This window comes from Fusarium falciforme, chromosome 4, assembly GCF_026873545.1.
Source record: "Fusarium falciforme chromosome 4, complete sequence".
Classification (NCBI taxonomy): domain Eukaryota; kingdom Fungi; phylum Ascomycota; class Sordariomycetes; order Hypocreales; family Nectriaceae; genus Fusarium; species Fusarium falciforme.
Window position 1 is genome coordinate 4,171,652 of NC_070547.1, and position 15,395 is coordinate 4,187,046.

At 52.8% G+C, this 15,395-nt stretch overlaps 3 protein-coding genes across 3 annotated transcripts; 1 reads left to right on the plus strand and 2 right to left on the minus strand.

Moving 5' to 3' along the window:
* Positions 1-13: 13 nt before the first annotated feature.
* NCS54_00599400 (Hypothetical protein) lies at positions 14-1,750 on the minus strand (the record flags this gene model as incomplete). Its single annotated transcript, XM_053151471.1, has 1 exon — positions 14-1,750. The coding sequence occupies one exon, from the start codon at positions 1,748-1,750 to the stop codon at positions 14-16; it is 1,737 nt and encodes a 578-aa protein (XP_053007446.1).
* A 641-nt stretch (positions 1,751-2,391) lies between these two features.
* Positions 2,392-5,723, minus strand: NCS54_00599500 (Exportin-T; the record flags this gene model as incomplete). Its single annotated transcript, XM_053151472.1, has 3 exons — positions 2,392-3,908; positions 3,961-5,503; positions 5,712-5,723. 3 exons carry the CDS (start codon positions 5,721-5,723, stop codon positions 2,392-2,394), a joined length of 3,072 nt encoding a protein of 1,023 aa, XP_053007447.1.
* Positions 5,724-10,789: 5,066 nt separating this feature from the next.
* On the plus strand, positions 10,790-11,856 carry NCS54_00599600 (Hypothetical protein; the record flags this gene model as incomplete). Its single annotated transcript, XM_053151473.1, has 2 exons — positions 10,790-11,703; positions 11,754-11,856. 2 exons carry the CDS (start codon positions 10,790-10,792, stop codon positions 11,854-11,856), a joined length of 1,017 nt encoding a protein of 338 aa, XP_053007448.1.
* Between the last annotated feature and the right edge of the window lie 3,539 nt (positions 11,857-15,395).

Consider the following 15,395-nt stretch of genomic DNA (forward strand, 5'->3'; position numbering starts at 1 on the left):
CTGCAAATCACCATTATACAGAACGCTTTCCTTGCAAGACTAAGTCCAACCCTAGGCTGGCACACTGAGCCGTTATCGAACGCAACAAAAACTTGATCCTCTTCAATCTCAGCTGAGCCCCTGTGGCGTCACGGAGATTTCCCTCACGTTTATCAAAGCCTGGTCGTGCCATGGAGACTTCGTAGTCCATGGTCGTCTTGGCGGCCTCTTCCAGTTCCTTGAAAATTCCCCAAGGGTAAGTTGGGCCAGCGTGTTTATCTGCTGCTGGCTCTTCCCCCGTAACTCCTGTTAGCTTCAGCCTCGCAGTGATGATCGCTTCCGCTAGCTTGAAGTCCCTGAAGACCCGGGCTGCCTCCCACATGTGAGCCGGCGTGGCACCGTTTCTCTGGAGGTGCGTGGGCAGTGAAGTTCGTGACCTCTTCAAGGCTTTCACAGCTTCCGCTGCCGTCTTCTTCAAAGCTAGCGGAAGCTCTGTTTCCTCCGCGATCTCTGGGAGCTGAGCCACTGTACATCTTAGTGTCTCGAGTTTTTGAGCCCTTTGTGCCGCCTGAGTTAGTGCCACTTGCGGTTCCGTCGGTGTCTGAGCTGGTATGGCTTGCGGCATCTTTGATAGCTCTGCTGCCGTAGCTTGTGCAATTGCAGCCCGTGCCGTGCTCCGTTTATCAACCAAGGCGTCTATAACTGCATTCATTTCTTGGATACTCTTCGCTGTCGCAATTCGCTCCTTTGGTGAGACGGTTTCCGCTACTAGTATCGCCTCCGCCTGATCTTGGAGAGGGCACAAACGGCTCTTGCCAAATTCGTCCGACCTCTGTAGCCAAGCAGACTTGGCTTCTACTGTTTCTGGGGACTCGGCTTGAAGTACTTTCATTTCCTTGATGGCCTGGGCTATGTGACCCCGTATCCGAGCTGGTGTTGTTATGATCACCTCGGACATTCCTACCGTTGGCGTCAGAGCCATTGCCGTCACGATACTTTCAGGCTTTGTTTCTGTTGGCATCTGAGTTGTTGCTGTACCAGAGTGTTCTTCTGGCGTTGCCTGCTGTTTCCGTCTCATGTGCCATTGCGTATCTTGCAGCTTTCGTCCAACATCGACGGAAATATTCTGGATTTTGTCATATTCATCTGGGTTGAAACCTTGCAAGTGCTCGAGGTTGATGACGCGATACACGAGGGTCCAAAGTAGGATCCCGAAGTTCAGACCTAAAAGCTTGGTGGCATCTTCGGCGGCTTTATCCACTGACATGGGCGGCGGAGAGTCAGCACCACGACCTTGCTCGGACGATTCAGGGGGTGGGTTTCTAGTGTCGGGTTTGCTCTCGTCCTCGTTGTGTCCTGAGGTCGGTGAAGCGTGAGCAGCAGTCTCGGAAGCAGGCTGCCTCTCGGTGGGTGGCTCGTTGGTGGGCAAGGTATCGGCAGTCCCATTCCCCGTCGCTTCAACATCGATGATCTCATTGAGTGTTGAGGCGTCGCGATCTTCGGGCAGGGAGCCCCCTTGGGAAGAGGGGCCATCATCTTGAGTTTGAGGTTGAGGTTGAGAGGAAGAAGAGGGCGAGTTGGAAGGTTCCAATGCTTTTAAACGATTCCTGGCAGATTCTAGTCTCGACCATAGTCGACGTGGTCGAGAACTAGAAGAAGTCGGTGTTGTAGTAGGTGGTCTTGGTTCTCCATTTGGGATAGGCTCGCTTCTCGCGGAAGGTTCACTGGGATTTGTGGTAGGCTCTTGAGCTGGAGATTCTTCAGTATCCATGGTAGAAGTCGTCTCAGGGTATTAATGATGGTGTTCAGGGAAGAAATGCGGATAACGATGGCGTTGTTTGATGGTGCTGATGGGACGAGAAGAAGTTTGAGCCGGAGGTAGAGGGAGTAGACTCCTCATGCTGCCTTCTATATCGTGCCTTCCTTAATTTGCTACCCGTCTCAATTCCACGCCGAGCAAGTGCGGCCGAACTGGAATCCGTGTCTCCCCTGGCAGGCGGCGCGAATAACCTCCCTGCCCACCAAAGTAATCCCCAACAACATGTGAACAAAGAGGGATAAACATCACATATTATAGCCCAGTCAGATACTCCGCTCTTCAGCACGGATGTGTATTTCATCTAATCCTCAACTACCATCCGCCTCTCCACCCTCGCTCAACCCTTGAATCCGGCCACCCTAGAAAAAAATACCGAAAAAAGGGGGAATATCTGTGACTAGAAATGACAAACAATATGATTCTTTTTAGCTCTAATGTCTGCCCTCAAAACTCCCTGAACATGCGCCGCGAGGCTCCCGTACACCCTTTGCTCGTCGGAGACCTTTGCTCGTAATCTCCAATCTTCTTCCTCACACGTCAACCATGCTCAATCGCTCAGCCACCCCCTGAAAATCATAACGGGCCTTTCCAGTCTACTGTCGGCTCTTCAGCAAGTTCAGGAGATATGACGAGAAGTGCCGTTTGTCTGTTGATGTCGTAAGAGATCGCAAGAACTCGTCGCCGTCCACGCCCAGGCTAGGGAAAAGATGGTTCTGCAGCGACTGGATAAACACCTCGCCAGTCTTTGTGTAGATCGCCTGCTCCAGGCCGGCAATCTCGGTAAGGACTTGTTTTGTCTGGGCATCCTGGAATGGTCGGAAGTTGGGATTCCGCATCACCTCCCAGCAAGTCGAGTGGAATCGGTCAATCATGAACTGGTCAAAGCCAGGAAATGCAGGAGTGGGACTGCCGCTCGGGGCGGTCGGGTTCTGGGAGATGACTGCAATATCTGGGCCACCCCAGATGGCCGCCATTCGTGTCATCAACGTGAAAGCAAGTCTGCTCCCTCCAATGTTGCCTTCGAGGGTCTTCGCCAGTTCAATGATGGATGAAATCATGGGTTCAAAGAAGCCCTGGTTGGACTCACTGACAAGAACCCCGTCTAGCCCGTTGTTAAGAATAATTTGAAGGAATGAGAGATATTCCCTCCTCAACTCAGCCAGCTGAATCTCATCGTCTGTTCCGGCAATGGGCTCCGTAAGCCCACCAAAAATGCGCTGAAGAAGTGGTGTCAACAGCATGTTGAGAACTTCATAGATCTCAGACTTGAAGCCAAAGACCACCTGATCCAGTAGTCGCAGAAACATGGCCATCTCGTCCTTGGAAGAGCTTTGGGACAACAAACCTTCAATCCACTGAGGCAGTTGCGGCAGGACAGCAGCACCCAAAACACCCAGCAACTTGGAAAAGGCCGATCGGCAAGCTGTTCGAATCTCGGCAGAAGAGTTCAGCTGGTTGAGAGCAATCAAGATAGCCTCAGCTGCTCGGGAGAACTCGTCAGAAACGGCCTTGTCAGGTGGCCCATGGGCGTTGGAGGAAGCAATGCCTGGGGTCCAGTCCGAGAACCCGTGAGCCAGAGTGCCCAGTGCCATGACAATGTGGTGGACTTGGAGTGTAGCTTGGGCATCTCCAGACTTGGCCCGTTCAAGATGCGCCTCCATATCGGTGAAAAGGGGATCCATCACAGACCTAGCATACAAAGCCTGTTTCTCAGATGGCGTGCCTTGGGTGGATGAAATGCAACCGATGGCCTCGAAAAGGTACAGCTGGCTGGTAAAGAGCGCATCCGCTGAGTGATCAGACTCATCCGAGGACATGTCATCGTCAGCGTCCTCGCCTGGGACCTCGGCCTTGATGGGCAGGAGATCTCCGATCGACTGGATAACTGTCTCGGCAACGTTTCCGACCTGAGCTCTAAGCTGCTTGATGAATCGGTGGAACAGATACCACGACCGAGTCTTGATACGGACGTGGTCGTGGTGGACCAGCCGCACAAAGTTTTCCAGGACTTGCGGAATGTATTGTGCGTTATTCTCAAAGACAACGCAGTAGCGAACGCAGATCTCCATGTACTGAAGCAGAATAGCGGGGTGGGAGAAGTTGGCAATACCTGTGGCTGTGTTAGGAGCACTGCGCTTGGTCATGAAAAAAGGGGTACCAACCGGATTCGACCATCTTCTTCATCATGACCACCAGCCTCTCTGAGGCTTCACTGGAAGGCTGATTCTTGGTTCCCAGACCCTGGTTAGGAAGGGCAAGCTCGCCAAAGAGATACATCTCGTACAAGGCGAGGTCCAGATCTCTCCAGTCCATCTGAGAGCCCTGCTGGTCGAGTGTCTGGAACGTGGTGGCAACAAGATTGCTAAGCATGTCCATGTACAAGGTCTGGTTGATGGCAGCGATAGACTTCTGCAGGTTCTGGAGTTTCCGGCGCAGCTCCTGAAACTCGGCCTCGTCAGTCAGCTCATCCTCGTTGCCCCAGTTGGATGTCTCGTCGTATCTCATTTTGCGAATGATGGCATCTAAGATCGGGGCAAGCATGTTGGCGTAGTCTTGAGGGAGCTGGCCAAGTTTACGAAGGAAGGTGAGCAGGTCTGTCAGCGCTGGGATGACGGACGAGCAGACTTCATCGTACTCGTCCGAGAAGAAGCGCAGGAGGAAAGGGAGGAACCCATTGAGGTGCTGGTTCGCCCTGGCGCGGGTGTCATCACTGAGCTGGCTGTCCTCGAGAGCCCGTACAATGTCGGAGAGGACCGTGTTTACTAGCTTGGCAACTGCCTCGGCCAGATCCGTGTCGTATCGAGAGGTTCCCTTGAACTCGCTCAAGGGAGGGCTAGCAACTAACTGTTCGACAATTTCCTGCAGATTGATGAAGGAGATCATCTCCATCTTGTCTCCTGAGCGCATCTTCTTGCCACAAATCTCGTTCAGGGTGTCGATGGCTGTGTCGCGGACCTTGTCCTCGCTCCCCGAGGTGTTGGACCGCCCGACCACTGGCAGCAAGAGACCAAGCATGTCCTGGCTGATAACCAGCGAGATGTCCATCCAGCTGACCCACTTGCCCAGGACCTTGAGGACGAGGTCCACGACAGTATCATTGTTCCCGTATCGTGTGAGCAGCTGCTTCCAGGACTCGGACACCTTGCGGATATCCTGTGCCCGGAGCTGGTCCTTGAGCTCTGTATTCCGCTTGGTCTCGCTGCTCTGCCGTGTCAGGAGCATGTCGGCAATCTCGTCATGGATGGAGCCGAGGATTCGGAGGTAAAAGACGACGCCCGGGACATTGTCTGAGTTTGTAGAGAGACCTGTCAACTCGATAAAGTCGTCGAGGAAGCTCTGCCACCCGTCTTGGTAGAGGAACACGAACAGATAGGTCAATGTCTGCGTGAGCTTGTTCTGGAGATGCGCAGCATCAGGCTCCTGCTGGGCGTTGGGGCCGTACGTCTGACGGCAGTACTGGAGGAGGGTGTCTTTGAGGAACGCAAGACTCGTAGGGTCAAGGCCCTGTGTGTGTACGGCATAGTTGACCACCTCGAGGCAGACAAGACGCACCACCTCTTCTGTCCGCGGTGTTCGAGCGAAGAGCGTGGTGCAAGGTTGCCATCCTTGAGGGTCGGCTTTTAGCTGATTTAGGTATTCGAAGGCTTGCTGTTTGAGGGCGGGATCGGAGGTGGGGTTGGAAAGAATCCCGACGACGCTCTCGACCTGAGCCATTGGGACAAGAGTTAGCATCGACGTGATGTGATGGTTTCTATGTGTATGCTTCGCGTCTTGGTCGCATCGTCGGGCCTTGAAAGGCTGGGCGGTTGGGCCGATGCGACTTGGCCATGACCAAGAGTGACGGCTGAATGGCGGGGCACGAGAGCGCCCATGACAAAGGCCATCCAAAGGAAAAACAGCAGCAGCGACTCACCTGAGCCTCCATGATCAAAATTCAAGGTGCAGCAGGCACCGGTGTGTAAATAAAACTTGTTCAAATATGGACGACGCTGCTATAACTCGGGCAGCCTTGGATACACAGCATCCAGCATAGTTATGATATCAAAGGCGAGGCGGAACAAGGCTACCGAGGGGTCATGCCTAAGTCGTGAAAGAGAGCCTGTGCAGCGAGGCAGGGGTGGGAGGAGTCGCCGAAAGTTCGTATAGAAGCAGCCGCGATGGTGACAAAATCGATAGGGGCGCAAACGGGTTCGAAAAGGCGGCCGCGGCGGTTTTGAAGGCGTATATCGTGCGCAAACTGCGTTTTTATCTCGAGATGTGCTATTTCCAAAAGTCGGTGCGGCAAGTTCTTGTGCTAGGTAGTGTGGGGTAACTGACAACACCTCTCTGGTAATCCTCGGATAAACTGAAGACCCAGTAGCTTGGGCCGTGGCTATTTATGCCCCTCTCGCACTTCACACGTTGAGCCGCAACAACAAAATAATTGAGACGAGTTATTAGAGACCCTTCCACTCAACAAGGCGGTGGCTGGGCCCTGAATCTATGGAAAGATGGATACACGGCCAGGTGGGTTCACGAATTACGTAGAGTTCATATGTGAAAGGCGATCGAGGGTTGTGCGATAGGCTACAGTACGACTTAGCAAATCCCAGCACACCCTGTCAGCCACTTCTGAATAACCTCACTGCCCAGATAATAGCAGTAACGATACCAATTGGGACATGCAGCATTTGAGATACCAGCATCTTGAACAGAAAAAGGCAACGTCTGCCTTCTTGTGAGGCTAGGGCATGAGGGCGCTGCCACGGTCAATCGGATAACACACACTTGCTAGCAGTGGGATCAAGAGGAATATTCGGGCTGGAGGTCCATCTGCGTAGCAATAGAACATAACCAAGGTATATAACATTCCGGTTTGTGACGTCGTCTCGTCCCAACTTGCCCTGGATGCACACGGAAACCGCGGGAGGTCCAAGGCAACTTGACTGGCTGCCGACTCGTCATAAGAACTCCACCTTCAAAGTTCCAAAAGTCGAATTCTAGAATGACGAGGTCTGCAATTCAAGGACCGTACTCGAAGTGGAAATGCCGATATAGATTCCATGTTCGGCAGGCGGATACAAAGCGGAACGACATATCGAGCTACAACGTCCAACCCTCGGATGTAGTCGGTTCGAGGTTGTAGAATTCGTACTTTTCGACTCGTAATTGCATGCTATTTCTCAAGAAGCCTTGAGTGAGTGTCAGGATGCATCGCTGCCAGAGTCTGGACGATTATGAAGAGGTAAATGGCCAACTCTCCCTACTCAGCTTCCAAAAAGATGGACGTCCATGACTGTAAGGTTGGTTGCATGAACATCGAAAAGAACATTACCCTGCTGGTCAGGGACAACATCCCGGGCCGCATAGCTTAATGGATGAAGTATCAATCCTGCTGCAGTTGTGATGACAGACAATAGCCTTTCGTGAGGGACACGGTCGCATTTTGTCCAGCCTCGTTCAATTCCATCAAACAAACGAAATGTCGATCACACGACAGCTGCCTCGAATGTTTCGGTCGGAAAATAACTCCGGCAGTTCAGCCACCCTCTTGAGTCGTGAAATGAAACAATTCTCCAGCAAAGGCAAGTATCGTTGGCCGATAAATTTGGCGCATGACGTTAGATTTGTGGTTCATATGGATGCGCGGCTCGCTCTGGTCTCTTAGAGGAGACGATCGTCGACTTGCTGCTGAAACAACAGAGATTGTCGGCGCTTCACACGTGCAAGTCTATCTCTGGTGCGCGACGGGGCCAATATCTAGTCAGCGGAAGATCCAGAGGACTCGTCAGCTTCATCTCCCCCCAGCTGCCAAGTTTCGTCTTGTCCCGGCTGCAGAACTGAACTGCCAGAGTCCACCCTTCTCCTGCTCTTCCAAACCGTCTCCTTTCCCTCCTTTTGCGGGGAGACAAGTGGGCAGAGAAGTGATGGCGAATTGTGGAGAGCGGAAATAGGGGACCTGGTCCCCTTGCAGTTGGATTGAACCCCCATCTTAAAATCTGGATCGCTGATTTCTTGATACGAGCAGCACATGGCCGCGGCCTTCGATTCGGTGCCAAGCTTCGATGGCAGCCCAGACGATCGTCAGGAGAAGGCGGCAAGCCACTGCCGGCTGGGGGCGCGACGTGGCGCTGAGGGCATGATTTGGCTGGTTGCGAGCCAACAGCTGGTGCAGGAGACCAGCAGGGGTGACCCAGCCAACTTAGGGGGTGATATTGGCTTCCTTTCGCCTCTGCAGTTGCTGTCACACGAGCTGCGAGAAGAGAACGGGCCAGAGGACGAGGCTGGTTCTTTCTGCGACTGGATGCGGCAATCGTCCCTGTTGCTCTGAATGCTAACTAGGGAATACACGGCGCTGCCGGGATGCGCTGTAAGAAGTGGAGGACCAGTCGGCAGCATCGCTCTGCAAGACGCCCATTTTGTGGTTCTTTGTTTCAAAGAGACATTTCGACGTCATGGCTTTGGAAGAGCCCTCTGATCAGCAGCAAACTTTGCATGGTGTGACGCGCGGACGACCACAGCGGGAATAAACGCTCGTTGGAGGCCAAGAGATTGGACAAGAGGGCCAAGTTGATTGAGATGGCCATGGCGGCATCATCCATGCGCTCGAGTTGAGGCGGTCTCTGCTCCATGAACATGATGCAGATGCCCGTCACCGCCTTACGAGGTCCTGCTCAAGTTGCAACGAGTCTTGATCAAAGCGTGGAAACGAGCGAGCCCCTTGGGGTTGATTGCCCCGAACCAAGCTCCGGCCGGTAGATAGCCCAATGAGGCAGCCGAGATATACAACCAGATGGAGATGGCACCCCTCCATCTCCCGTCTCCCTGCTTCTTGCGGTCTGTCTTTCTACATTTAGCACAGGTTATCTCGGTTGGAAACTCTGAATGTGTAGGTTGGTTCTGGAGGCGTCTTTTTGGTGCTGGCTCATGTCCACATTGTGAAAACAAGCTCATGCGATCGAATTAACATCAGTTATCGTTTCCATGATGGGCAGGGGGGCTTGCAATGGTCATTGCTTGTCCTCGCCCCGACTCGCAACGGGCACGGCTCGTTGATGGAAGGTTGCAATCCAGTCGATGCCAAGTTTGAGGCTTGACTCTTTTCATGGGGATGGAGTCCCGCACCAACAATGTGGGTTCCTGCATTAGGAGATAGGTGTGGCACAGTCTCCAGGCGGCTGCAGCTGCTTTTTGCGAGCGGTTAGTGATGTGTGTCGGACTTGTGCAACGACGGGAGACCAATCAGTTGCACAACCGCGGACCTTGTAATGACAACCATGTCGTGCATTAATGAGGAGATGGATACCACGAGTAAGGTACTGTTTCTCATTGGCTTATGCGTATGCTGCAAGGAGATTGTCATAACATTGTGTTTGGCTACTGCTGAATTGTTGGTCCAATGTTGATAGAAGGATGGCTGGGCATCAGACAACAAAGAATGACATTTACCAGGAGCAGATGTGGCATTTCGTACAACGCAGCTGAAAGCAAGCACTCAATGCGAAACGAGACATGTCTTGGTCCTTTTTAGACCGTAGATAGAACAATGGACAAAGGGCCGTTTGGGAAGAGATGAAGGGTGAGGCTGGAATCCATGAATCGCATGATGCTGAGGCTTGACAATGAAGATTTGTGCAGAGAGGGGCTGTGCACTATGCCGTCTTGCACAAGTTGTGCTTGAACAAGTCCTTTTATTTTGGCGGTCGACCATCAAGGAAGGTGCACTGGACGACGCCAGCACTAAACCAACGGCGTCGGGGTCCAGGGCACAACCCCCGGCTTCCCCTTCATCAACTACATCCCTGATCAACATGCGCCAGCGTCCGATCCTCATACAGCAGCACACGAGGGCCAGAGATGAGGACGAACAGTGCGCTGGAGGAGGGAGCCTCTGTCGTGCTGCCCTCAGCTTGCAATCCCTCGAGACGAGAATCCTTTTCGCAGCTTGGTAGCTTGACCGACTGTGAGTGGTCCATGACCCGCCCATCACCGCCTATCAAACATGGACCCTCGACTACTGTTCGCTGGAGTTGACGCCTCCAGAAGCCGCCCCTCGTCGGTCAAACAACCAGTTAAAGCCTGCTGGGCGGTAGTGGCAGCCGTGCCGATCGAGCCAATGTGGGCGACAGAACCACTCTAGACGACCGAGATGAAGAGAGGATGAAGAGATGGCGCTTGACTGGTCCACTCCTTGCCCCACCCAGCATCCACCCGACACCTCACTTCCTGATGGATGTCAGGGACTGACTGTACCTGCAGATGGACGCTACGCTGCCCCGAAAGATGGCCTCTTTGAGGTCACTTCTGGTTCATGACAAGTAGCCTACTCGAGCAGAATTCGTCTGCCTGGTCAACAGCTCCAAGAAACGTTGCTGCTTAGCATTGTCGTCAATGCTCGGCATGAATGATAACCTTTGACCAAGCTCTTGAAACAAGACTATCCATGGAAGCCCGTGCCCCTGTCATTGCTCTGGTCCGTGACCCAGAATTCATGGTGATCCAGCATCCAGCATCCCAAGGGTGGACGGATCCACGGGCCACGGCGGTTCCACACGCAACCAACTCCAGAGACCGTGGCGGTCGACCCGCGACATGGCTCCGCCATCCAACTTCCCCCAGTCTGGATGGGTCATTTGCCAGGGTCACACTCGCCCTCTCTTTCATCTCAAGTCGAGAGCCGTTTGCCAGAACCCCTGGACCCAGGGTGGCAATGGATCATGGAGACGGCCGACCTCCTGGAAACCTCCAGTACGTAATCTCCGCCTGGGAGTTGCTGGTAGAGGACTGACATGGCTATTAAAACGCGACCGTCCTGCGACCTTTCATCGATCCTTTCTTCCTTCTTTTCACAGCCAAACAAGCCTACACTTCAAAGCTGCCTGCTTCTTGACTCCTTTTGACTTCGGTCGTCCATTCTTTCACCACTTTCAACAACTATCAACCTTTGAGCTTTAAGCTTATCCACTCTTTACAACCAAAACACCCTTCTTCTCAACCATCAACACTTTCAAGATGCGTTACACTGTTGCCGCCGCTCTCCTGGCCTCTTCGGCCATGGCCACCAAGGACGTTGTCTACCAGACTGAGCTCGTTACCATCACCTCTTGCGGTCCTGAGGTCACCAACTGCCCTGCTCGATCCACCGTCGTCAGCACCACCTCTTACCCCGTTGTCGAGACCTCCGAGGCTCCCATCCCCACCTACGAGGCCCCCGAGCCTACCTACGAGGCCCCTGAGCCTACCTCTGAGGCTCCCGAGACCACTGAGGTTCCTCTGACCACCTCCACCATCTACAGCACCAACATCAAGACCATCACCTCTTGCGGTCCCGAGGTCACCAACTGCCCTGCTCGATCCACTGTCGTGACCACCGAGACCTATGCTGTTTCCACCACCGTCTGCCCCGTTGGTGAGCCCAGCAAGCCCGCTCAGCCTGAGAAGCCCGAGTACCCTGAGCAGCCCAAGCCCAGCAAGCCTGCTGAGACTCAGCCCGGTTATGAGCAGCCTAAGCCTAGCAAGCCCGTGTATGAGCAGCCCAGCAAGCCTGTCTACGAGCAGCCTTCTCAGCCCGCTACTCCCGGAAAGCCTACCTACCCCGGAAAGCCTTCCCAGCCCGCTCCCCACCACAACGGCACTGTTCCTGTCTACCCCAACCCTCCTGCTGAGTCCGGCAACAAGCCCGTTGTTCCCGCTACTCCCGTCCCTGAGGCTCCCGAGTGCGTTCCTTCTCAGTCTGTGACTGCCATCACCAAGAGCTACACCACGGTCCTCACCACCGTTGAGTACTCTACCATCCAGGTTCCTTGCCCTACTGGCGGCAAGCCTAGCTACCCCGGCCAGCCCGGCAACCCCACCGGCCCTGCTGTTCCCCCTCCCGCCGCCACCACCCCCGCTGGCGGTAACCCTCCCGCTCACGGCAACGAGACGTAAGTAAAGCTTCGTGAGAGTTGAAGAGCAAAGAACTAACATGTCCCAGTGTCCCCACTCAGCCTCCTGCTGTGACTGCTGGCGCCGCCACCTTCGCTGGCTCTGCCTTCTTCGCCGCTGCCGCCGGTATCGCCGCTTTCCTCCTGGCTTAAATTCTTCCCTTTTTCGTCCTATAAGTTGAAGCCTGCAGGCTATGGCAATTTATGAACCCAGGTATTCTGTCTTGTTGGACATGTACAGAGTTTAACTAGACGAGTGAATACTACCGCTTTATTGGCACAAATCTGTACTTAATCTTCTAATCTGCAACCGGGTGTTCATGGTTGGGCGATTGGATAGTTGGTCTGGACCAAATCATGAATATCTGCTTTTAAACTCAACCTTTTTTACCATTTGAAGTTGTATATCGTTGTCTATGTGAGCTACTTGGCATCCATCTCTTGGCCCTCTGAATAAAGACGTTGTGAATGGGGCGCGAGCTAACGACGCCGCCGGGAGGTCGCATCAAGCCATCAACCCCTGGAAAATCTGGGGTGAGGTCGCATCGGCGGTCTCCCCCCCCCTTCCTCTCTGCATGCACGGGCTCATTTCCCAAGTTGGCACGAGGCTACGGAGGGAGGTCACCAGCCACCGACTCTAAAGCAGCGACGGCAAATTAACAAAAGGCCCAGGCCCCCGGGAGATTGCGATGTGTGACCATCAGGGGTGCGCCATTGGACCCGAATAGCCCCAGGTGCGGGTGAATGGGCAGAACTGATGGTGCTGTGCCTTGATTTGAGGGAGATGAGGATGGGTCGGGTGCAAGAGTCATTGCTTGTAGAAATCAGGGCATTGCGCGGGGAAGGTCTTGTCGAGGTGAGGCGATTCGGAGCGAACTATTGATTTGCTCACGTGTTGGACTGAGACATGGATGGCGTCTGGACCTGACTAGAAGACGGCATAGTCATCGGCATGTTCAATTGGGCGGGATGTATTGAGTCGTATGCAGGCCTAGCAAGGCTAATTTGCAGTCTTCAAGTTGGCTTCATGGCTTGCGGAGCGGTGGCCGTCTGATGCTATTCGGTGTCCCCAGCGGTGACCTCGAAACTTCCCCGGACAAGAGCTCCTCTCCGGGGAATGACCAGACCTGGCCCGAGACATTTAGCCTATTATCGTACATACTACTCTGCTCTCCTCCCGAATTGGGAGGTTTTGGTCTGGTGCAACGCATTAGTTTTGCATAGCTACTCCCTGAAGTTGACAGCACAACAGTTTCAACTTTTTGATAACCTTGGATGGTAGTTTTATTTCTTTTTCCACTCCTCCTTCTATCTCTCTTCTGCGGAGGCGCACCAGGGCTGTTAAGCTTAATTGCTCGCGTCATGTATGTAAGAAAATAGCCAAGAAAATCCTCGGGAATGGCTTATCAAGACTAGCGGGTGAACCCACCACCAGAGGAGGGAGGAGCAATTCATTGTTCGATTGGTGGTTCAAAAATCATGAACATGCTGTCTTTGTATCTCTTCTATTCTTTGTATAATGTTGGTGCTGCTGGACAAGTTTCCTTGTTGAACTGCCTGTTTGCCTCGTTTCCTCATCATCCCCTCTCCACTGCTCTTCTCCGGAGATGGTCCGTATATCAACCCATGGAAGTCTTCTTTCTCTATCATCTAGCCCGCGCCGTAACTCCCCTGTAGGATTATCTCAAACAAGCCAATTATTGCTCCACCGCGTGATCAGTCAAGTCCGAGTGTATGGGATGATCAAGAAGAATTATTCCTATGTCGCGTGTTCTCGATGAACTATGGTACCGGGTAGGCGACCTAGCGACCAACAGTACACGATGAACCATCCATTATGTAGCGATACGAAACCCTGTTGCAGTTAGAAAAAAAAGGAATTTTGTCAAGTCCCTGTGTCTAATTTTAATACATTCAACTTTTCACTTTGTTAACCCAGCTCCTGGAGGTATTGTGGTCGAGTTCCAACAGCCAATGCTCAATCATTCCTCCACTGATCCTCTCGCATCGCCAACCTAGGAGATAACTCTATCAAGGGTCCGGTTGAGGCCATAGCATCTAGAATATGATGGTTAACCTTTACGGTTGAGCCATATTTGTATGCTGCGCTAATGACTTGGGTCGTCTAGTCGGTCGGTGTCTTACGTCCTGGAGTCGAGTCTGGCAAGGGCATCGTGGTGGCAACAGCTCTGATCAGGCCATCTAGACTAGGAGAGATACCATGGACTATTACAATAGTTTCGAAAAGAAGCCAATAGTGTCGAAAGGTCGCCTGAATCTTTCAGCAACGGTTATCAGGGCCGCCCTCTAATGCTAGCTCCTAAAACTCTACCTTCCGTCAGACCCCAAGGAACTTGGAACTCAAGCTGACGTTAGAGACTGATTTCAGATAATAAAATTGACTAAGCCATGTTTTCGATCCGTGGAGTTGCAGAAGAGGGGTGTGTTGCTGTTGTGCCCATTGGAGGTTCCTCCTGCACCGTTCCACCGGGTATGCCGTATCTCTTTCTGCCTCATATCTTTAGTTCCGAACCATCCCGAAGCTTCAAAACAAGGTCCCGATTCCATATTCGCAATCTGGAAGAGAGTAACTTTGGTCATCCCGCTGGCGTGCGTTAGCTTCCTGGGATACCCTCCACCATAGTTGCTGCATAACCTGGTTCTGGCCAAATTCTGGATAAAAATTGGTGCATGTGCAGCTATATTTCATATTAGTCGTTACTGTAGTATGATACGGCTCTTGTTCGCCATGACCACGTTGTTCGACGAGTGTTACTCGAGAGAGATCATGTTTGGCATCGCCTGCCTCCCGCACACATGGCTTGCTGATGAACCAACGCATGTTCGAAGAAACGTTTATGTCATATCCGATCCAAGAAAATGTTTTTGCATGCCATTGAAAAGGGTGTCGTATGCGCTCAGGGGTCACCGGACGGGGAGATACGAAGTAACGGAGCCGGGTATGCCGTCCACTGGCAAGGATCGGAAGTTTGGGGCGAAATTGAGGGGTTAGAAGTAGAAGATGGTGAAGAGGACGTTATAAAAACTCGTAACCTCTAAAAAGAGCGAGGATGATTGGATGGCCAAGACATAATAGAATCCATTTCACATGGCCGAGTCAGCTAAACAGGGAGCCACTTTCTTAGGTCATCTTGGAGACTGCGGCGGCGAGCCCACTGACCCGCCCAACGGATTCTGAGTCTCCAAAGACAAGGATCTAGACCTCCACGATGGAGTAATAGGACGGGGCCGCCGTGGGGTGAAATGAGGGGATATGGAGATTGAGTCTCTGGGGTCAGATCCTGGGTCTGGGGAGATTCCTATGCTTCGATTCTAGACCTCCATGGCCTGCCTCATGTAGCATGTAAGTAACAAGTGACTCGAAGAAATCTCAACGGCATGTAAAAAAACAGGGCGAACGAGGATTGCTCCAATAGACACTGGATGCTATCCTCTTCGCCCGTGTCACACTGGCCAGCCACTCTAAGGTTTGTTTTACCTCACGATATTTGCTAGGAATGCGTACCTCCAATAAGGCTCATGTGGTTTTCAGCTCTTACGAGAACCACTTGGTGTCTAGGCGAGCTGCTTTCCGTACCCCGTAATGGACTGGGATATCCATGCCGGCGAGTTGGGGTTATTCACCTTGTCCCACTTGTTCGTCTAAGAGCTGCACATGGAATTGTTTCCGG